The sequence below is a fragment of the Phycodurus eques genome, chromosome 1, assembly GCF_024500275.1.
Source record: "Phycodurus eques isolate BA_2022a chromosome 1, UOR_Pequ_1.1, whole genome shotgun sequence".
NCBI lineage: Eukaryota > Metazoa > Chordata > Actinopteri > Syngnathiformes > Syngnathidae > Phycodurus > Phycodurus eques.
In genome coordinates this window covers 31,895,414-31,921,152 of record NC_084525.1, presented here as the reverse complement: position 1 = coordinate 31,921,152, position 25,739 = coordinate 31,895,414, and the positions used below count along the sequence as shown (strand labels likewise).

General features: G+C 42.0%; 1 protein-coding gene across 9 annotated transcripts in view; it reads right to left on the bottom strand.

Annotated features, from left to right (window-relative positions):
* LOC133408832 (myelin transcription factor 1-like) overlaps positions 1–25,739 on the bottom strand; it is a 155,593-nt gene that overhangs the window by 121,025 nt on the left and 8,829 nt on the right. Inside the window, exons 1-2 of one of the 9 annotated variants that reach the window (XM_061688140.1) lie at positions 22,920–22,983; positions 22,638–22,698 (exon numbers count right to left, since the gene is read on the bottom strand). The exons of the other annotated variants lie outside the window; for them this stretch is intronic. Coding sequence (XP_061544124.1) covers positions 22,638–22,677 — 40 coding nt within the window. The 5' untranslated portion in view covers positions 22,678–22,698; positions 22,920–22,983. Of the gene's footprint in view, positions 1–22,637; positions 22,699–22,919; positions 22,984–25,739 lie in introns of those variants that run through there. 9 annotated transcript variants of the gene reach the window in all.

Below are 25,739 nucleotides of genomic sequence, written 5' to 3'. Positions count from 1 at the left end.
TCTAACCATGCCTTTACAGACCTTGTTTTGTGCACTGGGGCATAGTCATTCAGTACAAAAGGGCCTCTCTCAAAACCTTTCAAGAAAAGTTGTGTAACAAAGGTCCGGGGTGATACTACCCGGGGCTCAAACCCACACAACCAACATCCCAGTTGAAAGTCAAGTGCACTAACCGCTGAGCTAAAACCCCAGGCCGCTAACTCAGCAGCCAGCACTCTCTTTTGAGGATTCTGAGGAGTGATGTTTGACTAATGATATAAAAATGCAAAGGAAACCCCAAATTGCACTTTGTCATTGTGGAATGTATTTAAGATGAACAGATGAGGTATGATGGAGGTTTGCTTCCCAGTCTGTTGAAGCGGCTACTGCACCACCAGGCAGTCTTGCTGTCTTCTCTTTAGAATTATTTATAATGGATTAATTTAGATTTTTTAAAATAAATACAAAATATTAATAAAAACAATAATACAAAAATACCTAAACCTTTTTAGTACAGTTTATCTGGTAATGCAACCTCAAACATAACAGACTCTGTTTTCCTGTTTAGTGCAAATCCTGTGAGATGTGTGGCGTAATTCTGCAAGGGGGTGAGTTACACCTGGTTGTCATAATCTCGCAGACACACAGCCATCGTATTTAACAAAAAGGGGCTGTCTGCACCGGTGGGCGTAAACACACCTGATTGTATTCTCCGCCAATCAAAGCGCTCCCTACCCAACAAAATGGACGAGCTTCATCTTCTGTTAAAGACCAGTAAAGACTTCGGACGTTCCGCGGCCATGTGCTTCACGGAGACCTGGCTTTGCGACGCTGTACCCGATGGCGCCGTCATGCTTCCCGGCTTCAACATTCATCGAGCGGACCGCGACATGGAATCATCGGGGAAAACAAAGGGTGGCGGGAAAAATGGTGTACGGGCGTCAAGGAGCTCAGCACACACTGCAGCCCGCATTTGGAGTCGCTGTTCTTGAACTGTAAACCATTCTACTCGCCACGTGAGTTCGCATCATTCATACTGGCTGGAGTCTACATTCCGCCTCAAGCTAACACGAACACCGCATTGCTAACGCTCGCCGAACAAGTCAACGAAATTGCAAAAAAACACCCGGACTCACCCCTTATTATTCTCGGGGACTTTAACAAAGCTAAACTCAACCACGAACTCCCTAAATACAAGCAGCAGATCGACTGTCCTACCAGGGAAAATTATACTTTAGACCACTGCTACACTACGGTAAAAAACGCATACCGTGCTATACCTCGTGCAGCCCTGGGCTCGTCTGATCACTGCTTAATTCACTTTATACCGACGTACAGGCAAGAACTTAAATGCGCGAAGCCTACAGTGAAAACAGTGAAAAAGTGGACCAATTAAGCCAAGATGGAACTTCAAAACTGTTGAGAATGCACAGACTGGAGTGTCTTTGAAAATTCAGCTGGCAGCCTGGATGAATATACAGACACTGTTACATCCTATATCAGTTTCTGTGAAGATGTGTGTGTACCAACAAAATAATTTCGCACATTCAACAACAAGCCGTGGTTCACTGCTTAACTTAAGCAGCTTCGCCAAGCTAAGGAGGATGCATATCAGACCGGGGACAGGGCCCTGTATAATCGAGCTAGAAACCAGCTGACTAAAGAAATTAACATTGCAAAGAGGAACTATGCAGCAAAGTTGGAAAAACAGTTTAGCCCAAACGACTCTAAATCAGTCTGGCATGCATTCCAATCGCTGACTAATTACAAGCGACGAGCCCTCCAAGCTGAGAACAATAGCACACTAGCCAACGACTTAAATACCTTCTACTGCAGATTTGAAAAGGACAGTTTCACACCCCACACCCACTCGGCCACACCCCTGACCACAATCACACCTCTGACTTCTGTGTAAACCATCCATGAACAGGATGTCAGACGCATCTTCAAACAACAAACGATTAACAAAGCGCCAGGCCCGGACCATGTGTCCCCGTCCTGCCTCAAAGTCTGCGCGGACCAGCTCGCTCCAGTCTTCACTCAGATCTTCAATAGATCTCTGGAACTGTGCGAAGTACCATTCAAACGCTCCACCATCATTCCAGTCCCCAAGAAACCTGCAATCTCGGGTCTGAATGACTACAGGCCTGTCGCTTTGACATCTGTGGTCATGAAGTCCTTTGAACGTCTCATGCTGGACCACCTCAAGAGTTTGCCCAACAGTTTGCCTACCAAGCGAACAGGTCTGCGGATGATGCAGTCAACATGGGACTGCACTTCATCCTAGAATACCTCGACAGTGCAGGGACCTACGTGAGGATCCTGTTCGTGGACTTCAGTTCAGCGTTCAACACCATCATCCCTGAACTCCTTTCATCCAAGCTTCTCCAGCTCAGCGTCTCACCTGCCATCTGCCAGTGGATTTACAGCTTTCTGACAGGCAGGACACAGCAGGTCAGGCTGGGGAGGCCACCTCATCCACACGCAGCATCAGCACTGCGGCGCCCCAAGGTTGTGTCCTCTCTCCGCTGCTCTTCTCTCTCTACACGAACGACTGCACCTCAGCGCACCCGACTGTCAAACTCCTGAAGTTTGCAGATGACACCACTGTCATCGGCCTCATCAAGGACGGTGACGAGTCTGCATATCGACAGGAAGTGGAGCGGTTGGACCTGTGGTGCGGCCGACACAACCTGGAGCTGAACACGCTCAAGACTGTAGAGATGATCGTGGACTTCAGGAGGCATCCTTCGCCACAGCTGCCCCTCACGTTGTCCAGCTGCCTTGTGTCAACCGTCGAGACCTTCAAGTTCCTGGGAATTACAGTCTCTCAGGACCTGAAGTGGGCGACCAACATCAACTCCGTCCTCAAAAAGGCCCAGCAGAGGATGTACTTCCTGCGGCTTCTGAGAAAACACGGCCTGCCACCGGAGCTGCTGAGACAGTTCTACACAGCAGTCATCGAATCAGTACTGTGTTCTTCCATCACAGTCTGGTTTGGTGCTGCTACAAAAAAGGACAAACTCCGACTGCAATGGACAATCAAAACTGCTGAAAGGATTGTCGGTACCCCCCTACCCACCATTGAGGACTTGCACGCTGCCAGAACTAAGACAAGGGTGTGCAAAATCCTCTCGGACCCTCCGCACCCCGGTCACCAGCTCTTCCAGCTCCTTCCCTCAGGTAGGCACTACCGATCAATGCAAACTAGAACTAGTAGACATTCCAACAGCTTCTTTCCTCTTGCGATCAACTTCTTAAACACCTGACCTACCATTACAACATGCTGGCAATTTTCTGACTTGAGTTTGTTGTCACATTTCTGTGGGGCCAATTATGTATTACTCGTGCACTCACTGTAGTTGTCTCGCCATGCTGCACTATTTGCATATACTGGCCACTCATGCCAGAGTAGCATCTGCTCCATTTGTACACTGATTGAGGAGTATCTGTAACATTTGCACAACCAACATTGTCCAAGATTATCGCACTACTCGTCACTTTAAACCGCATGCACTCCTTGAAGTCTCAGCGCCGTTTGCACAATGGTCATTGCACCGGACTATTGCAATATTAGTCATTCGAACTGCTCTAAGTGCTAGAGGACTCTGCATCTTTTTGCACAATTGTCAAAAAAAAAAACAAAAAAAACGTACCAGCATTACCAGATAACTAGCAACCCTTTACTGCTCAGTGACTGTTTTTTTTTTTTTTTGTCAATGTCTTCTGTCTCCAAAGTGTTCTGTAAATTGACTGTCTGTTGTCGTACTAAAAAGGCTCCAACTACCGGAGACAAATTCCTTGTGTGTTTTTTGGACATACTTGGCAAATAAAGATGATTCTGATTCTGATTCTTATTTTCTTGCATGTGTCTCTTGTTATATAAGCATGTCTACACCAAAATGCTTAAACACTGTGGAGCCATGAATGTTACATTGAATGCTGGGAATTATGGGCAAGTATTACAGTACACTTAGACATTTCTGTAAATTATTTACTACATACTAAAATAATGTGAAGTTATTATAAAGTATTTAAATGTACAAACCCCAATTCCAATAAAGTTGGGAAATTGTGTAAAATGTAAATAAAACAAAGTGGAACCTTGATTTAACGGACCCTGATTTAACGGATATTGGAAGTAACAGACCATCTGGACAGTACGTTTCCAAAAATAATTTCCAGTTGTCACTTAAACCAGCGTTGACAAAGACTGTTAGTTCCAGAATTGGTCACTGCTGTTTACTGACGCTGTGGTACAATATAGGCAGAGACAGGGACACACATATTTCCGGGTCACAGATATACAATATGACTAGATCCAGCCAACACACGTACCCGTGCCTACGTGGGGGCCATGTTGAATGTGGCAACATTTACATCAAAGGCAATGCAGTGCCACGTGGTGGCCACGTTGAATGCGGCGATATTTTTACGGGATGCTTTGATGGGAGGAGTTTGATAGGAGTTCTATCTATTATCTATCATATAGAGCTCTGGGCAGAAAGAGTGCACGTCTGCAGTGTTAACTTAAAGAAGAATACGACACACAAGTCTCTGGAGTCTGGAACATGCTATTTCTGGAAGTTACAGTTTCTTTGTCAAGAGGTTCGTCTATGGCATCTAATTAACAGATTTGGAAATAGGAAGCACATAAAGTTCTTGCGGCTCATGAAAGCCATCCACCTCGACTTACCACTAGTCACTACGACAACAACCACACCAGCGTGGTAAATTTGGATAAAATTTACAACTTTTCAAATATTTTCAAGCTTTTTTATGTTTAATTACAATAACTTTGTACTGTACTGGGTGTTTTAGGCAACAAATGTTCTATTTGATACAGTAATGTGTGTGCATATGGCCACAAAAACGGTAAATGTTAACCTAAAGTATATTCAATCGAATACGCTTCAAAGACAAGACATTTAATGTTCAAACTGATGAATGTTATTGATTTTTTTGCAAATATTCTCTCATTTTGAATTTGATGCCTGGATCATGTTCCAAAAAAAAGCTGGAACAGGGGCAACAGAAGACTGGGAAAGTTGAGGAATGCTCGAAACATATTTTTGGAACATTCCACAGGTGAATAAGTTAAATGGAAACAGGTTAGTGTCATAATTGGGTATAAAAGGAGCATCCTGAAAGGCTCAGTTGTTCACATGCAAGGATCGGCGGAGCCTCACCACTTTGAGAACAATTGCATGAGCAAATAGTCCAACAGTTTTAAGAACAATATGTCTCAAGGAATTTAGAGATTTCATCATCTACGGTCCATAATATCATCAAAATATTTTTTTAAATCTGGAGAAATTCCTGCATGTATGGGGCAAGGCCGAGAACCAACATTGAATGCCCTTGACCTTTGATACCTCAGGCGGCACTGCATTAAAAACCGTCATCAATGTGTCGAGGATGTTGCCACATGGGCTCAGGAGGACTTCAGAAAACCATTGTTAGTTAAAACAGTTTGTCGCTACGTCTACAAATACAAGTTAAAACTGTACCATGCAAAGCCATATATCAGATATATAGATATATATAGATGGACTGACGCAAAGTGGAAAAGTGTGCCGTGGCCTGACGAGTCAACATCAAATCATGGACGTCGTGTCCTCTGGGCCAAATAGGAAAAGGATCATCCAAAATGTTAAAAGTCCAAAGTTCAAAAGCCAGCATCTGTGATGGTATTGGGGTTTGTTAGTGCCCATGGCATGTATAATTGGCACATCTGTGAAGGCACCATTAATGGTGAAAGGTACATCCAGGTTTTGGAGCAATATAGTCTGCAATCCAAGCAGTGACTTTTCCAGGGACGCCCCTGCTTATTTCAGCAAAATCAGAATACAAGTCTGTGTTCACTAACAGGAGCATACCCCTCTGTACCTTGCCTTGGTACCAGTCTTCTTAGGAGGGGTTGGACTCTCTTCCATATTAGAGTTGGGTTTGTAAAATGGCAAAACTATTTAATCTGTATTGTTATTAAAGATGATGCACATTTGAAAGTACCAATATTGTTAACAGGGTATGTAGCATCACAACTGAAGAATGATAATGTTTACAATTCAAGGTATCTTCATTATCCCTGAGGGGGCAGTTTGTTTGTTTTGTATCTTGGACCTCCAAAAATACTCAGGACTTCAAATTAGTGTTATATTGTTCTCCATTCGCTGCACTGTTGAGTGAAGAGTGCTTATATTTTTCTATATGTATTTTATTAGCTTATTAAGTATCATATAATGTTGTTATGTTGTCTAATATCATGTTGTTATGGTTTTAATTCTTGACTTCGAAGAGTGTTATTAACAAAAGGCATTAATAAAATGCACTACTCTCTAGCTTCTTTAGTTTTCAGTATAGATGCTTTAAAACTGGCTATTTTTAAAAGTTTAAAAACAAACATTTCATGAAAATAATCAAGATAGGACGATATGAAAAAATGGTGATAGTTTTTTTTGGGGAGGGGGGGTTTGCCAGATCACCCAGCTAAAAACATTTAGAAAATCTCATAATACAACATTTCAACACAGCAGTTCTACTAAGCAAAATCGAAACTCTTTAAAACCAAATTAAACGAAACATTGACAGCCTGATGTTTCAACCTCCAAGCTTGAAAGTCCTTTAAAAGTGTTCATTGATAAAAAATTAAACAGAAGCACACATGCCAGGGAGTATGATCCCATGGAGGCTGTAATGTTGCGGCACGAGGACAGTCAGTAAAAGGCAGGCCAGACTTTATTGATGTTAAATAAAACTTTTTTTCTTATTGCTGTTGTTTAATGTTGATGTGATCTCCAACATAATCCCGTATTATAAAAATGTGTGTAAAATTAGGGCTGCACACAGAGAGTATATACATATTGCACATGCCATTATCGCAATGATTATATTTTTTCGACATACAGTATTGTGCAACCCTATGTAAAATGATTTAATATTTTGGCCGGTAAAAAATATGCTTGGCCGGTGGATTTTGTTTTTTTTATCTACAGGCCAACTTGGCTGGTGAGTAAAAGAGTTAATTTCGGCCCCTGCCTGGGCTTTGATGGTGGCAGACCCAAACGTATTGTGAGGGTCTGTTGGGAATGTCAGGCAGACTCCCCAGTCAGAAGGCGCTTCAACTCTTACCTCAGACAGAACTTCGCCCACATCCTGGGGACGCGGGGGACTTTGAGTCCGAGTGGACCATGATCCGCAACTTCAATGTTGAGGCGGACGACCAGAGTTGTACCCATAAGGTGCTCGGTGCCTGTGATGGAGGCATTCCCCGGACTCGTTGGTTGGCACCAGCGGGTAAAGAGTCCTATCAGGCCTTTTCAGCCAGTGCGACTGTGGAGGCAGCTGATGGGTACCCCGGCTGGCCAAGTGGAACGCAGCTTTGGTAGTCGCTGAAGCAAAAACTCGGACGTGGGAGGAGTTTGGTTAGACCATGGAGAATGACTTCCAGACGGCTTCAAGGAAATTCTGGTCCACCATTTGGCATCTTAGGAGGGGGAAGTAGTGCACCATCAACACTGTCTATGGTGATGATGGGGCGCTGCTACCCTCAACCTGGGACGTTGAGGTCAGCATTTGGTGGTCCAAATACTTCGAAGACCTCATCAATTCCACGGACACGCCTTCCCATCAGGAAGCAGAGTCTGGGGAATCTGAGGCAGGTTCTTCTATCTCTGGGGTTGAGGTCACCGAGCTGGTTAAAAAGTTCCTCGGAGGCAGGGCCCCTGGAGTTCCGCCCACATTTCCGATCCGCCCACATTTCCTGAAGGCTCTGGATGTTGTGGGGCTGTCCTGGTTGAGATGCCTCTGCAACATCGTATGGACATCGGGGACAGTGCCTATGTATTGGCAGACTGGGGTGGTGATCCCCCTTTTTAAGAAGGGGGATCATATGGTGTGTTCCAACTATAGGGGGATCACACTCCTCAGCCTCCCTGGTCAGGTCTATTCAGGTTTCTGGAGAGGAGGGTCCATCAGGAAGTCGAATCTCAGATTCAAATGGAGCAGTGTGGTTATCGTCCTGGCTGTGGAACAGTGGACCAGCTCTACACCCTCAACAGGGTCTTCGACGGTGTATGGGAGTTCACCCAACCACTCTACATGTGTTTTGAGGACTTGGAGAAGGCGTTCGACCGTGTCCCTCAGGGAGTCCTGTATGGGGTGCTCCGGGAGTATGGGGTACCAGGCCCCCTGATACGGGCTGTTCGGTCCCTGTATGACTGGTGTCAGAGTTTGGTCCACTTTGCCGGCAGTAAGTCGGACTCGTTTTCAGTGAGAGATAGACTCTGCTACGGCTGTCCTTTGTCACCAATTCTGCTTATTACCTTTATGGACAGAATTTCTCAGCACAGCCAAGGTGTTGAGGGGGTCCGGTTTGGTGACAGCAGGATTACGTCCCTGCTTTCTATTGATGATGTGGCAGATGATGGCTTCATAAAGCCGTGATCTTCAACTCTGGAGAAAGTTCGCAGCCGAATGTGAAGCAGCTGGGATGTAAATCAGCATCTCTAAATCTGAGCCCATGGTCCTAAGGTTGGAAAAGGGTGAAATAGAGCGGCTCCAATTACCGGAGACAAATTCCTTGTGTGTTTTTTGGACATACTTGGCAAATAAAGATGATTCTGATTCTGATTCTGAATGCCCTCTCCGGCTCAGGAAAGAGATCCTGCCCCAAGTGGAGGAATTCATATATCTTGTTCACGAGTGAGGAAAGAATGGAGATTGACAGGCGGATTGGTGCAGAGTCTGCAAAAATGCAGACTTGGAAAATCGTGAATGAAGAAAGCTGGCATACCTGGTAAGTATAGTTATTCATTTACTTGTTTACAGCTGTTGAAATTTGAACCAAGATAGCAATAGCATTAGCCAAAGCTTTAGCACAACCACCGGCCACCTGATTACACAGATGCACACTCTTTATTTATTTCTATTTACAGATTAACTTTATCGGACAGATGAGGGGAAACAGGAGGAGGCTCAAGGAGAACAGGAGGCTGCTGCCTCTGCCCCACCTCAAAGTCTGCCTGGGGGTATGTACATGAAACATTTGGATTGAATTTTATAGGGTACAAGTGTACTACCTGTATATGCAATTATGGTATGCTTTTCACAATGAGTAGTACTGTATTCCATACTTTTCCTTTTGGGTTAATTTTTTTTATTTTTGTCTGGGCTTTTTTCTATTATTATTATTATTATTGTCTGGGCTTGAAATTCAATATTTTAGGTTATAGTCATAAATGTTTAACAACTTATCTATTATTGATTCTTGTGTACTGTTGCTGTCTTTTATTGTTAATGTATTAATTTTATATTGTTTTAACCCAGTGTAGATGACATTGACATGAAAGGAACCCAAAATAAAATGCATTATTGATATAATAAAAAAAAAAAACCTTTACTGCTTTATAGAACAAAATGTTTTCATTTCATTCAGGAAAATGTAAACGGAGCAGAGGAATTGAGGAGAATATTGATTAGCATCATCTCCGTCTCCTGAAGGAGCGTACAAAGGTTCCTTCACTGGAACCTCACTGCAAGGATACGCTGTTCATGACAAGCATGACTCCTTCCTTGAAAAGTTTGCCACCAGAGTGGAAGGAATTTATAAACTTTCAAATTCATAAATTAATGTATGAACAGAGAACATTTACTCTAAATTGGATCAATAATGTCCGGGTGGCAATCTTTTCCAGGAAGGATTCAGGCTTTTATACTTTTTTTTTTTGGTTCTAGATGGATGTTTAGTTAAAAAGTAAATTTTCTTTTTTAAAGAATAAAACCACTTTATTTTACTAATTTTTATCTTTTACATTTTCCAGACAAAAATAGTTATTACATACATAAACAACCTTATGTGCCTTACCTTATGTCATGATGTCATGTCATCAGGTTTAGTTCAGTATTTAACTGCAGTGTACAAACAATTTTGTTTGGTTACCTGCTAAATGCAGACCATACATTTTACAGTGTACCTATTTAGTGATGCTTTATTGTCTCACAATATAATATAATCAATTAAATACAATATATCATGGATAAAATACTGTATATAAGCAGACAATATTTATTATGATATGCAAATTAATTGTTGACATTGTGTATACAAATAGGTGCAATAATTTTGGTGGTGATAAAGTAATATTGCAGGAATTTTGATGTATGTGTGGGTGGCTCTTAAGTTGTAGAACTGGGATCCGGAATTGGCAGGGGCTTGGAGGACCACGGCAGAAAAAAAATCCCACCGCTCCTCAAAACCCTCAGCAACTTTCTTCCACTCCTCTGTGGTGGGCACAGCCATGAAGTCATCCACCAGGCAGTCCGAAATCGCTGTTGCCACACCAGGGAATATCGTGGAGCCCCCAACACGGAAAATAGTGTTTGCCATGGTCCTGAATGAGTACCGGCAGCACATAAAACTGAATGAGTACCGGCAGCACATAAAACCTTTAAATTGACCACGGCTACTATAGTAGTCTAGATACATAAAACATAATGATGATAATCACATACAGTCATGGCTGAAAACATTGGCACCTCCAAAAAAAATAAACTCATATCCTCAGTATTCCAGTATTTAGCAAACAGAAATAGTTTTTTAAATCCTAATTGACCTAAAACAGGAACAGGAACTTTTCATGTCAAACAGTCTCAATTCAGGGGGAGGAAAGAAAAAGTGTACCGCCTTGTTATGTAGTCAAAATGATGTTGAAATAACTACATCATGACCGTACATATATATATATTGAATACAGTACATCAAACAAATATATAAAACGTGTTGCTAGTGGTTGTAGTACTTTATTGATAGGTATATATATTGCTACTTTCCAAAATAAATAAAACAATAAAAAATTCCGGTAACCTTATAGAATGTTGAAGTTGTACTCAGTTCAGAGATGTGTACGACTGTTGATCAGATAATGTAATCGATACGACCAAATTCATGCCATTCCTTTCATCAGTCCATTGCTTTTTACATTTTGGCCGCATGATGAAGTTATTTTAACATCATTTTTGATACATTTATTAGCTTTGTAGTGAACCTGCAGTGTGTGACTCAGTAGATGGAGTGAACCTTAATTTATTGTGACACACCAAATAATGACATGAAATCGCCACTCACCAGAGACAAATGGACAGGTATAGCTGATAGCTGAGATTGGAACGCCTGAAGTAGTTTGTAGGGAAATCCTTGGAGCGATTCGAGCCAACAGGTTGTCAAACTGGGCACAGGTTAGCCTCATGTAGCACTGGAAGCTGCAGTAATGCAGAAGCAGCTCCTGGAGAAGGTGGTGAAATTCACCAAGCTGTGTGCACCTCTGGGTGGTGTTGAGGACCCAAGGATGTCAGCGTTCGGCATTCAGAAGAGGTTTGGGCTTCCACGAGTACAGAGCCACAATAGAGGTCAAAGGGTCGTCTATTGCTGCTCGTGTATGGCAGGGGAAATGCTGTCTTCGCCTCCCGGAGGAGACGCCCAGCCTCTTCCGCGCTTACGGCGCTCATGAAGCAAATGCGCATTTAATGTGTATTTTTTACCCCCGCGATCAAACTTAAGCGAGCGATGCGAGGCAAAGCGATCTTTCACATCCGGTGGGAACTTAGTACTGGAGATGGGGTGAGAAGCTCAGTCATCTGGGCTCAGAGTTGAGCTGCTGCTCCTCCACATCGAGAGGAGCTAGATGAGGTGGCATGGTCATCTGGTTCTGGGCACGTCCCACCGGGAAGAGGCCCCAAGAACGACCCAAGACACGCTGGAGAGACTACGGCTCTGGGCTGGCCTGGGAACACCTCAGGATCCCCCCTGAAGAGCTGGATGAAGTGGCTGGGGAAAGGGAAGTCTCTGCTTCCCTGCTTAAGCTCCTGCCCACTCGATATTAGATAAGCGGAAGAAAATGGATGAACGAATGGATATTCTGCCATCCGAACGTCTTTTTTAGGGAGGTTCCTGCTTATTTCAGCAAAATCTCTCTAACAGGAGCACACACCTCTGTACCCTGACCCCCCTCCCAAAATAGAGTTTTATTTTAAAGTGGCAAGGTACAGAGGGGTGTGCTCCTATTAGAGAACACAGATTTGTGCAGACATCATATTCTCTTTTTATGATCCTCTCCACTATAATGTGGTTCCATCCAGACCTACTGTATATGACAAGTGCTCTGTATCACCCTTATCACTTATTTTCAGTGTTTTGCAACTTCATGTCACGATAGTTTAGCAATTAGCATAGCGTCCCCATCTTTCTCATGGTAGTTACTTCATGATAACAATACTTCTCATGAGTGCAGCTTATTCACCGCCATGGAGGCAATGATTAGTGATGTTCGCCTCCGCGACCCGGCATCATCTTCAGGTGCATTAGCTGTAGTTCGTAGGTAGCTGGGGTGGTGCAAAATAGTGTGCAAAAAGCATTCCCCCTTTGACCTATGCTGCATTGATCCGGACGCAACGAGGTTGGGTGACTGTTCAATGTGGACACACTTTTTTTTTTTTTTGACAATATAATGTACACGATCGCACGCTGACTGCGGTTTTTGCTGGAGTCATAACAACATCCTGTTTCCGCCATTTTATTTGGGTGACAAAAGGCTTTTTGACTGACACTTAACATTAAAACTGTATAGGTTTACTCTGTTCTCTCAATCACTCTGCCTTAGTCAAGTGAAATGAAGGTTTGTTTACTAGATTGCGTCGTCCTTTGCCACCCGGAAGAACTTGTGACGTCATACTGAAATGTTGTATTAACACTTTAAACTATTAACATGCAAATCAGTGTCAGTGTCATGGGGCACAACTCATTTGGAGGGGCGGGAGGGGGCACAGTAACTCATTTGAGAGGGCGTGGCCTGCGCATGCCCCCCCCAAATGAGTTGTGCCCTGCCACCGTTGTCCCTGCAGTGAACCCTTTTCGTGCCAGTTTTTATATATAATTTCAGCAAAGTCTTATTTTTTTTCAACCACTAATAGTGAGATAAAGATAAATGGGAATTAAAACAAAATAATAATAATTCAGATCAAATCAAATGAAAATATGAAAAACCGTGTTGATCATTTGCATATACAGTAGTCACATTGCTTCCTGTCAAAGCACCATATCACATGTCTGATCATCATGGAGTGGTTAGGGTGAACGGAGAGTTCCTTACCAAACTCATTTGCCGACAGTGGGTGGGATGGGTGTGTTTGGCCCCGCGTAAGATAGCCAGGGGTTTGTGTGTGTGTGTGTGTGTGTGCATGCGTGTTTGTGTGTGTATGCGTGTGGGCGCATTTTTGTAGCGTTAAAATGTGCACCCCCGTGCCACCCGTATCTTAAATTACTCCACTAAAAGGCGAATCATATTGTATGTGAAATGGGTTTGTTATTTCAGGAATGTACTGACTTCAAGGCTATTCCCTTTTTTTTTTCTTTTGCGGGTCTGTTTTCCCTAACCTACCTTGTGTGTTAATGAAAGTGAAATAGTAGGCTAGAATTTCTTTGTTTGTGTAGACATGTCTTGTAAAGCAATGTGAAGCCACGTGACATGCCCGCATCGACATTGACTTGGAAATTCCTCCTTTGCCCAATAATGAAAGCAATCTTGTCTTTGTGGGTGTTTTATTACAAAGAGTTATTTACATAGTAGAGAGAGAGAGAGAGAGAGAGAGAGAGAGAGAGAGAGAGAGAGAGAGAGAGAGAGAGAGGGGAAAGAGAGAGAGAGAGAGAGAGAGAGAGATGGAGGGGAGGTGAAGATAGGAGCAGAGCAGGCATAGATACTACTCGCCCGGTCCCTCAGCACACTCCGAGCCAGAGTGCCCAAGATTAAGGAGTTCCTTTTTTCAGTTCTAGTAGTTTTCAATGAGAGAGATTCACATCAGCTACCCAGCCAGCTGTTGTATCTCACATGGAAATGTCCTTGTATAAGACTGTCATGGTCTGTGTTTTGGTTTGGGTTGTGTTTAGTTTTGTTCCATGTTTGTCGTGTGCTCATTAGGTTGTCGTGTCCACCTGTTCTCGTCTACCTTGTGTCGACCAATCAGCTCTCTCCAGCCACTCGTGTCTTGTCCAGGGGTTCCTCGTTGTCTCGTCAATTTGTTTGTATTTAGTTCCCTGGTTTCTTTCAGTTCTTGTCGGTTCATTGTCGATGTCATAGTCGCCAGTTGTCTTTATCATTGTGGTATGTCATTGTAGGGTGTCATTTTCCCCATCTATTCCATGTCTTACTCACAGGTCATAGTTTGTTTCCAGTTTTAGATGTTCAAGTGTTTCTTTGTTACTTTGGTTTGGTTATCTGTTGTGGGTCTTCGTTCAGTTTTGCTTTATCCAATATCCTTGTTTTCCGTTTTTTTAAGATTAAATATTATTTTGAGACTCCTGCACTCCTGCTTCCCTGCAATTGGGTCCACCTTGCGTTCCTCGCCTTCGCCCTAACCACGTACGTGACAAAGAATGGCTTGCTGCTTTTAGCAAGGTTGCACATCTTAGAGAAGTTACACCAGAGTTATGGAACAATAAAAGAATACACAAAAGAATAAATTAAACCCTATACAGGTTCATGTAATTAATTTTGTCAATTCAACATAAACGCCACATAATTTATAAAGATGGAGGTCAGTCCTCTATTTAGCAGAGTAGTTGAGATTGTTTTTACGCTTTTATTAAAGCAACAGCCTGACAAAAACAGATTTAGTAGTTACAAACATAATCTCCATCGCATACTAGCTCTGGTTGGAAACCGCCATATTTACGTGCATAAATGATGAATTCGCCACACATTTACAGTACATCAAGACAGAGTATGCGCAGACAGAGCGCAGCCCAGCACCGTTCTGATTCACGGTTTACAAAACTAAAATTTAATTCTGATCGGGTTGGCAAAAGGAATATTCCAACCCTGTGAAACCAAATTAAATTCCATTCGGATATGGCCTGTTTATTCCAATTGAGGTATTTATATGGAGCATTTTCATTTGGTTTGGGCTTCTAAACCGATTCTAATTGGAATAACAAAGCTCCATTTAAACTCCTATAGAAGCAGTATATGTTGTATGTAATAATACATTTCGCATGCATTTGTGTATATGTACAGAATGTATTTGTGTCTGTGTGTGTGCGTGCGTGTGGATTTATATAATTTTTTTGTATAAATGTGCCATCCCTTTGGCAGACAACAGTTTTACGTTGTTTTAGCCTAGCAGATAGTAGATAAAAGGTTAAAAGGTCTGCACTACTGACTTTGGTTGTTACCTGCTTGCCTGTCTCGGCTTCTTCTCCTCACTCCAAACTAGTGCAAGGGCACAAACAGGCCATTATGCTAGTCAGCCAGACATGACTTCCCTCCCTTTCTTCCTGCTGCTTCCTGTGCCTCTGAATGAAAGTGCAGAAGGGACTGAAGTGTAAAGAGTCCTCTGTCCCCGCCACCTCTCTCAGACAGGAGTGACACCACAGCAGACAACAACAACAACAGCATTGAAAAGCAGCACTGCAGAATTATTCATGAGGGCTGAAGAGCACAAGAGCAAAAGAGCTCAGTGTGTATACTGAAGTCACTCCGTCCGTGCTTTCAAATCCATCACGTTTGTGAGTTAGAACACAAAACTTTACCCACCTGGTCTGATAAAGGAAGGCCCCAAATTACAGCTATCAAAGTTCCTATTCTCAACCCTGGTTGAAAAATGTTGTTTGTCACAAGGGCTCCTCTGTTGCCAAACAAGACACCTGTGTGGCGCCTCAGTTTACGCAAAGTGCTTTTTTAAACATTGTATGATACATTCCACATTGATAGGACATTAGCTTTTTTTCTTCTGTCAACTGTGTCAAACAAACACCTGCTATCTGCCTGTATTTGTCAACTTTGTCATCAAAACAGAAAATAAAAAAAAACATTTCAGCTAAACCACGACACTACCAATCACGCTATACTTAAAAATATCTGAACACGCATAGTAACTATACTATACTCATAGGAGCGTAGACATCCATCATGACTGTTACCAAGAGCACAACTATTGACAACAACAACAACAACAAAAGACCTTTAACTCCTTTAGCCACTACTGATTAAATACAAATACACAGGTAAAACTGAAATGGAGAAAACAGTATAAGGAGATTTAGTAGATTAATGATGCAATATGTGGACCGTGAAACAATTTCTCTGGCAGCTCTAATTGCAATATGCGACCAACTCCTGGAATCCATCAATCCACTTTGTAGTTGCAGAGAGCTGGAGCCTATCTCAGCTGACATTGGGCAAAAGGCGGACTACACTCTGGACTGGTCACCAGTCAATCAAACAAGAAAACAAGAAATACAACCATTCAGACTCACATTCACATCATCACTAAATGGGAACAATGTAATGTAATGCAATGTAATTTCAAATGGAATTAAGTTCATTACAGTTACGTAAATAATCCAGGTCTTGTAAACTAAGGCCTCTCCGTGTTTGGGCCCTAATATTACTAATTATATTATACACCTTGTTGTACAGTATATGGTTTTGTATGTAGTTTTACTGCAGTTATTTTCTGAAATATAAAGTACTATACTGCGGGGTTCACTCTGGTTATTAATGTGTGAAGAGCATAGTTCGAGACTTGCTCCATACGTAAAGTGCCTCGAGATAACGTGTGTTTTTCTGCTGTATAAATAAAATTGACTTGACTATAGTTTGGTGTGCTTTACCCTTTAAAAAAGCTGCTTAACTAATAGCTGCTAAACTGTGAGCAGCTAAATTGCTTTTCATTGTTCTACAACAATGACAATAAAAACCTATTCTATCCTAATGCACGGTATGCCAGGATGTAATGTTAATTCTTGATATGGCATGTTTTGTCCATAAGAATGTTGTCACAGCTGAGAATTTTCAGCACATCTTGAAAGAAATCTCTCAATGGCAGTATGGGTAGGTGGAACAATATACAGTATGAAGCCATAAAGTATTGTATTTTTGGACTTAAAAAATATACAGGATGCACATTTAAAAATCAATCAATTTTGTATACAACTTTAGCATCACCGCAGGGGCTGGACCAGATGACTTGGGGCAATGGGCAGACTACAGTGTGGCCTGGCCGCCAGTCAATCACAGAGCAATTGTAATGGGCAGTAAATGGGAATAGATCCCATGCCAGCAGCATACTTTTCATCTTAACCATGACACTACTAATAACGCTATACTTAAAAATATCTGAACACGCATAGTAACTACACTATACTCATAGGAGCGTAGACATCCATCATGACTGTTACCAAGAGCACAACTATTGACATTTTATCATTGAATATACTGTATATAATGCACTCATTTTGGAAATTATACTTACTGGATCATAGTGAGGATAAGCGGTGTAGAAAATGGATGGATGGATGAATGGATCATGTCAGACCATTAAACAAACACCCATGTATAATTGTTTACAATAGAGATCTTCAAAGTTCCACTATTAAATAAACAGTTATAGATTTAGTTTTTGTTTTTTTTATTATACTCCTAACCATCCCTCATTTTGGTATCCATCCATCCATCCATTGTCAACACCGCTTATCCTGGTTAGGGTCACGGGGCGCTGGAGCCTATCCCAGCTGACTTCGGGCGAAAGGCAGACTACACCCTGAACTGGTCACCAGTCAGTCGCAGGGCACATATAGACACGGACAACCATTCGCACTCACATTCACACCATCACTGAGTGGGAACTGATCCCACGCTGCCCGCACCAAAGTCAGGCGAGTGCACCACTACACCATCAGTGCCCCTTTTGGTATCATGCAGCTCAAATCAAATGTTTGCTCCAACATTATATACTGAATATGAATGGTTATTTATTGTCAATATAAATGTATGTTCTTTGATTATTTGGACACAACAGTATTCATGACTGAAATAATTTGACATGCACTCTCCTCCAGAAGTATGCAACGGTGATATATTATATTATTTATTTCCTGTAGACATCAAAAAAAATTTTGACTTTTTAGAGATTGATAAGAAAAAAGATCACCATTTAGGTTTTTTATTTGTAGGTACAAATCCCAGTCCCAATGAAGTTGGAATGCTGTGTAAAATGTAAATAAAAACAGAATACAATTATTTGCAAATCATTTTCAACCTACATTCAATTGAATACACTGCAAGATATTTATGAACTTTATTATTTTGGTTTTTTTTTTTGCACATATTCTCTCATTTGGAATTTGTTGCCAGTAACATATTCAAAAAAAGCTGGGCCCGGGGCAAAACAAGACAAGAAAAGTTGAGGTATGCGGAAAAAAAAACAACAATTTGGAACATTCCACATGTGAACAGGTTAATCCGGTATAGTGTGTACACAAACTACTTCTGCATTTCGGCAAACCAGGTAAAAGCACTTCCGCCTCTGGGGAAGGGGACCGTTTCAAAGAACCCATAGGAACTTTAAACATTTTTTTTTTTTTTTTTGTTTTTTTTTTTTACAGATGTCACCACATAGCTCACAATAGACAGTGTTTGGGCTTCTTTCATGTTTACAGGTATGATATCATATATGTATAAATAACTCATCCATCCATCCATTTTCTGAGCCGCTTCAAATCACTAGGGTCGCGGGCGTGCTGGAGCCTATCCCAGCTGTCATCGGGCAGGAGGCGGGGTACACCCTGAACTGGTTGCCAGCCAATCGCAGGGCACATACAAACAAACAACCATTTGCAGTCACAGTCAAAAACTCTGCTCAACTTTATTCAAAAAGCATTTTTTTTTTAAAACAGGGCAAACTAAAACAGATTAATAGCGACGTTAAAAACAAAACAGTGCAGAGTCTAAGGCAGAGTTGAAAACCAAAGAATAAAAATAGGTGTCACTGTCTAAAACAGACAGGATGAGGCAAAATGTTCTTCAATTAAATCGCAACAAAACTGAGATAATTGTTTTTGGCAATAAAGAAAAGAGCATTGCTGTTAGTAAATACCTGGAGTCGCTCTATAAAAATAAAATAAAAAACAAGTCCGAAACCTTGGTGTACAGACAGGCCGAAACCTTGGTGACTTTCAACAGGCATATCAAATCAATTACTAAAACTGACTTCTACTATCTGAAGAACATATCCAGAATGAAAGCTTGCATGTGCCAAGCACACCAGGAGAAGCTCATCCATGCTTTTATCTCAAGTAGACTTGACTATTGTAATGGTCTTCTAACTGGAAAAAGGTCTTCTAACCCAAACGAGCATTAAACAGCTGTCGCTCATTCAGAATGCTGCAGCTCGGGTTCTGACCAGAACAAAGAGGTCAGAGCATATTACTCCAACTCTAAAGTTTCTACACTGGCTCCCAGTTGTCTTTAGAATAGATTTGAAAGTTCTGCTACTGTTCTATAAATCACTAAATGGTTTAGGTCCGGCGGCATGGTAACCGGCTGGTGAGAGCATCTGCCTCACAGTTCTGAGGACCGGGGTTTAAATCCCGGCCCCACCTGTGTGGAGTTTGCATGTTCTCCCCGTGCCTGCGTGGGTTTTCTCCAGGCACTCCGGTTTCCTCCCATCGTAGGTTAATTGACGACTCTAAATTGCCTGCAGGTGTGAATGTGAGTGTGAATGGTTATTTGTTTCTATGTGCCCTGCGATTGGCTGGCAACCAGTTCAGGGTGTAACCCGCCTCCTGCCCGATGATATTTCTTGCAGTGTATGCTGTTTTAATTGTACTTTTTATTTTTCTGCTTGTTTTAAGTCTTTATAAGCAGTTTTTTACTTTGTTTTTAAATATTTTTAACCATGTAAAATGTGCTTTACATGATTGAGTTACCTTGTGTATGAAATGGCTATATTTGCTAAATTTGCTTTGAAACAAGTTTTAAAAATAAACAGTGTGGGGCATTGTCTAATATTTAGGGAGAGGTAATTCCACAGAGATGGACCGGCATTGGAAAAAGCTGTATCCCCTCTGAGCCTTTGTTTAGTCCTCGGCACCTCCAGGAGCGTCTGGTCAGCTGACCTTAGGCAACGTACAAGAGTGTAGGGGTGGAGCAGAGATTTAAGGTGGGTCGAGATCATTTAAAGCTTTAAAAACAAAAGAATCTTAAAACAGATTCTAAAATATACAGGAAGTCAGTGAAAGGAAGCCAGAATTGTGGTTATGTACTCCCTCCTACGTGGTCCAGTTAGGAGGCAAGCAGCAGTATTCTGAGGCAACAGGAGTTGTTTCAGGGAGGACTGCCTGACTCCAAAATAAAGTGCATAACAGTAATCCGGACGAGATATAACGAAGCCATGGATTACTGTTTCAAAGTACTGTTGTGAAAGAAGAGGCTTTACTTTCGTGCCTGAGATGAAAAAAGATGGCCTTAACAACCGCACCAATTTGCCCATCCAGTTTAAAACCAAAGTTTGAGATTGCTGGCTTTTGGTAGTGTGTCAAAGGGCCCAAGTCAACAGGGGAGATTTACAAGGGTCACTGGGACCAAACACCATAACTTCTGTTTTCTTATCGTTAAAATGCAAAAGGTTCAATGCCATCCAGGCTTCAATGTCCTCAAGACATAACAAAAGAGGCTTTAAGGACAAGGCGTCCTTTTTCTTTAGTGGGACATAGATCTGACAGTCATCCACATAACAATGAAAAGAAATCCCATGCTTTTGGATGGTACCTAATGGCAGCAAATATATAAATGTGTTTAAATGTAGTCCAAAGACACCAGCCAAAAAGAAAACAACATTTGTTTCAAACTATCATGTAATCCATCCTTGTCTTGATCGTTACCAAAGCACACACACACATGAATAATAATTCATTTTATTTAAATGCGAGTTTCAAGCCTCTATGAAGCGCAAAATATGACAATGGAGACCCCGGACTGTTGAACAATTTTAGTTGTACATCAAGCAAGAATGGGAAGAAAAGTCCAATTAGTGAAGAAAAGCAACAATTAGTGTCCTCAGCTCATTTCCCAAATGCTTATTGAGTGTTAAAAGGAAAGGTGACGTAACACAGGGGTAAACAATGAAATAATAATTAATTTTATTTCAATGCGTCTTTCAAGCCACTATGAAGCTCAAAATATGAAAATGGAGACCACAGACTGTTGAACAACTTTAGTTGTACATCAAACAAGAATTGGAAAGACTTCCACCAAAAAAAGCTTCAACAATTAAGATCCTCACTCAGTTCCCAAAGGCTTATTGAGTGTTGTTAAAAGGTAATGCAATAATAATAATAATAATTCATTTTATTTAAATGCGACTTTCAAGCCACTCAACGTCACTGTACAAACATATTTTAAAGAAATTAAAAATAATAATAAAATAAAAGAACATAAAACATCCATTAAAATAGCAACTGATATGGGCAACGTTAAAGTGAATAGGCGCACCGGAATATGAGTGTCTTGAGTTTGTATTTGAAGAGGGTTAACGAGTCTGTGTTTCAGAGGTCAGCTGGTAGTGAGTTCCAAAGATGGGGGGCAGAGTGGTTAAGGCTCTGTCCCCCACATTGGACAGACGTGCAGAAAGGATGGTGAAATGGATGAAGGACGAAGATCTGAGAGAGCGGGAGGGTATAGCAACATGAAGGACGTCAAAAAGATATGGCGGGGCGGGGTTATTGATGGCCTTAAAGGTGCAGATCAGTATTTTATAATGGATGCGGTATGGGACAGGGAGTTGTTGGAGGGCTTTAGTGATGTGGTGAATACAGGCAGCCGAGTTGTGGAGAAGCTGTATTTTTTTTGGTGACTTGTTGGGGAGACCTAACAGGAGAGAGTTGCAATAGTCCAGGTGGGAAGGGATGAGGCTATGAACAAGAACAGCAGCAGTGTGGGGGGGTAAGGGCTGGATGGAGGAGATTGATGTTTCACAAGTGGAAAGTATGCAAACCGTGTGATGTTGCTTATATGTGCTTGGAAGAAGAGTGTGCTGTCGAGGATGACACCTAGACATGTCCCTGTCCCAGCTTTTTGTGAACGTGTTGCAGGTATCAAATTCAAAATGAGTGTATATTTGCACAAAAAAACAATTACGTTTATCAGTTTGAACATTAAATATCTTGTCTTCATAGAGTATTCAATTGAATATACAGTAGGTTGAACAGGATTTGCAAATCATTTTATTCTGTAATTATTTCCATTTCACACAACGTCTGAACTTCGTTGGAATTGGGGTTTGTATTTGTATCTGGATCTGAAAAACTTTTGTTTGAATCCACCCTTTTTTTGTGTGTGTGAAGCAGCAATTGTGAACCAGCGAGAAGATAGAAAATCAATCAGAGCCAAGGCACAAACATAAATAGCACAAACCATTTGGAAAGCCGTGAAAAAGAAATAAACTACTAGTGCACTAAGTGACAGATGTTGAATGGGTAGATGAAGGAAAACAGCAGTTGACAAGAGAAACATTTTGAGAGCTGTAAAGGAAAGCTAAAACAGCAGTTTGTGAAATCACCAATAACCTCCAGAGTGCATGAGTGAAGTTATCACAAGTTACTGTTACCAGAAGCCATCATAAATAACATTATAGCAGAAACACTAGAAGATGAAAACTAATCCTCATTAGCAAGAAGAATAGTAAGGCCAGGCTGGAATTTTCTGAAAGGTATACACAGACAGACCTAAACAAAATCTGGGACAAAGTTAAATGGATGAAAAAGACCTAGATTAACCCTTACAAAGTGAAGGAAAGGCTAAGGTTTGGAAAAAGAATGACATACTCACCTGTCAAACTCAGTATGGCTCTTTTTGGGACAGGCTTCATTGATGATGTAACACACAATGGCTGCAACAAAGTGAAAACACATGTCCACAGAAAAATGACACAAAACACATGGCCAAAACAACCAAGGAGTTCATCAGGGGCAAGAAGTGGAAGGTTTATTGTGGCCAAGTTGTCACTATGCGATTTTAACGTGACCCGGAAGCAGGCGAAGGCTGAAGAAGCTTTGTGAAGAATGGCTTATTGAGAAGGGATTCGAAGGTGAATCCTTGAGGTGTACTTACGGGTCGTCGAGACAGTGAGCGTGCGGCAGGTGGTGGCGTGAGCAAGTGAATGGCTTGACAGCCTGGTGAAAGAGGTCAGCAAGGCGGGGAACACGGAAGGAGTACCCAGGTGAACGTTAATACTCTGGCAGTGGAGTATTGGATCTGGCAGGATTAAATGCAGGTGATGATGAAGGCTGATTGACAACAGGTGCACAGCCAAGGTGGTGCTGATTACTGGGGAGAGAGAGAGACAGAGAGAGAGAGAGAGACGGCGAGAGGGCGAGACGGGCGGAAAGCGCCACCCAAGCTCCCACAAGGGAACTGCAGGGCACAGCTCATGACACGTTAGTTTCCAGAAATAAACCCTGTGGAGTAAGCATTTACCTGCTCAAGATTAGACTAAAGGGAGTAACCCCAAAAATAAACAACAACCAAAAGAGGCTGTGTTAAAAGCCTGGAAAAGCTTCACAAAAGAAGAATGCAAAATCTGGGGATGGTAATGGGCACAGGCTTAATGCAGTCATGGCAAGCAAAGGTTTTGCAACTAAATATTAAGTTTTACTCTCTGTAACCTATTTTTTTTAGTCTGTTCCAATCTTCTATTTGCCGAAATATTTGATGTTCTGTCACAAATAATGCTATCACCTAACTTGTTTATAGGAGCTAGATGTACAGTTAGTACCTGGAAAAAAGACTTAACTCTAATATTCATGTTTTAATGTCAAACAAATAATTTCATCAGCCCAGATTGCTGTGGCCCTGTATATCCATAATGCCAGTTGAATCACTTTTTAATCTCACTATCTAAGTGGCAGTAGGCTCAAACAAAACGGGCAAAGAAAAGTTTAACCTGGTGGTAGTGATCAATCCAATCCTCTTAACGATGGAAGCTTCACAATTCAAAGGTTGCAAAGCTCAGAATCAAGCGCCAGCCATGATGCACCCTTTTGGGGACACCCCACCCGTGCAACTCCCTGGAGGCCCTGCAGGGTTAGCTCTAATAAATGTGGGTCACACTGAGCTTTATGTGTTTATGTGTTTTGTGTGCGTGTGTGTGAGTGTGTCCGTGTGTTCAAGACAGTCAACTCTCAGACGGGATTCAGATAATGACGAAAAAGGACTTATTTCTCAAAGGCAGGCAAGCATGAAAAGGAAACCCCCCAACCCCACACACAAATTCCAACAAAACAGGAACACAAATGCATACATGTAACCCTAGCCTAGCCAATATATACAAAGCAGAAGACATAAAAACATTAAATAGAGCAAAAGGATTTGAGGAAATATGTTCCACAAATATAAAACACACAAGAAAATCCAGTATGTATCGCTTAACACAACCAGAGTCCCACTGAGCAGCTTGCAGTGCATTTCCACTTCCACACTCTGATGCGGTTTCTATTATACAGATCCCTATGACTGGACCATGAATACTTCATGGATTTCCTGAAAAGTCAAAACACAAAGCCCTGTGGAACTAGCAGGCAAAGTGTGTATATGTATGTATGTATGGATGCATGTGCATGGAGGTATTATGTTTGTTTTATAAGCCTGGTGATGCAGGTCTGTGTGTGTGTGTGTGTGTGTGTGTGTGTGTGTGTGTGTGTGTAGGTGAAATAATAATCTTTTGAAACTGTGTCACATGTTCACCTGCATGGACCAATGCTCAGCCTGCATGAAGATATAGTCAGTGTACCAGAAGGATCATGATGTCTCACACTGGGTAGGGATGGGGGAAGGGTGTGTGTGCTTGTACATGTGAGCGAGACAAAGATGACCAAACTGCGACTGACAATATGTGCACCACATTTCCCATTTTGTTGTTTGGTATGGGGGGGGGGGGGATGCAATGATAATAGCAGGGGTGTAGACAATGGCAAAGGTTATTCAATAACAAACACAAAACGCTTCATTGTGCAACTCAAATAGCGTCAATACACTCATAATATAGGCACATGGTGAATGTCTCTCTTTTGTACAACTTGACATATGGTGCACACATTTTCTCTCTCAATTTGCAGATCCAACTCCTCACGCCGGCAAATTGCCACACCTCCCCTCATCCTCACTCTCATCAGCCCCCCCTTCTGTTTCCTCATCTCCCCATCGCTTCCAATTCTCTCCTCTTTCTGAAAGTCATCTGCTCGCTAAGCAGTAAGCAACATCATGGGCTGCTTGCAGAAATGAGAGTATACAAATGATTTGTGGCACCAGCGTCCCACTGGCGCCAGCCTCTGTGGCTGTGAGGAGGTGGTTGTTGTTTGACGCTAATGTCACTTTCACCTTGTGTTTCTCTCGCAGGCTCATGATGATAATTTTTTCCCGATTTCATCGCAAATGTGTTTCAGGCAAGGGCCACCAAGGGAAGAGAGGCCTCAAGAGAGCATGAAGGATAAATGATGTTTGAGAGCCATGCAGTCCACTCTGCTCTAGTGTGGAAGTGGAAACAAGGTGGGGGGAAACAAGGGAGCTAGGAGAGGAGGGTATACATAAGGGGAGATGGAGCAAAAAGGAGAGAGGTGGGGGCGCATCTGCACAGTGACCTTTCTCTGATTCAATCTTGCTGATGAATCCTAATGAAGGATTTAATAAAAATCACAGTTTACAATCTATCTCAGCATCAAAGCGTGCAATCCAATTCAAAACACATACCCATCTACATTTCCAATATTGCCGCAAACAAATCAAACCCTTAGCCGTAAAATAAGTGACCAACGAATCAATGCGTGAGTGGAAAGCGGGGAGAGAAAAATTGGTTATGCTGGAGAGTGAGTGGCTGGCACATTCGTTCCAGCTGTGGTCTAATGTCACAACTTGTCATCTTCATTTGGCCTTCTA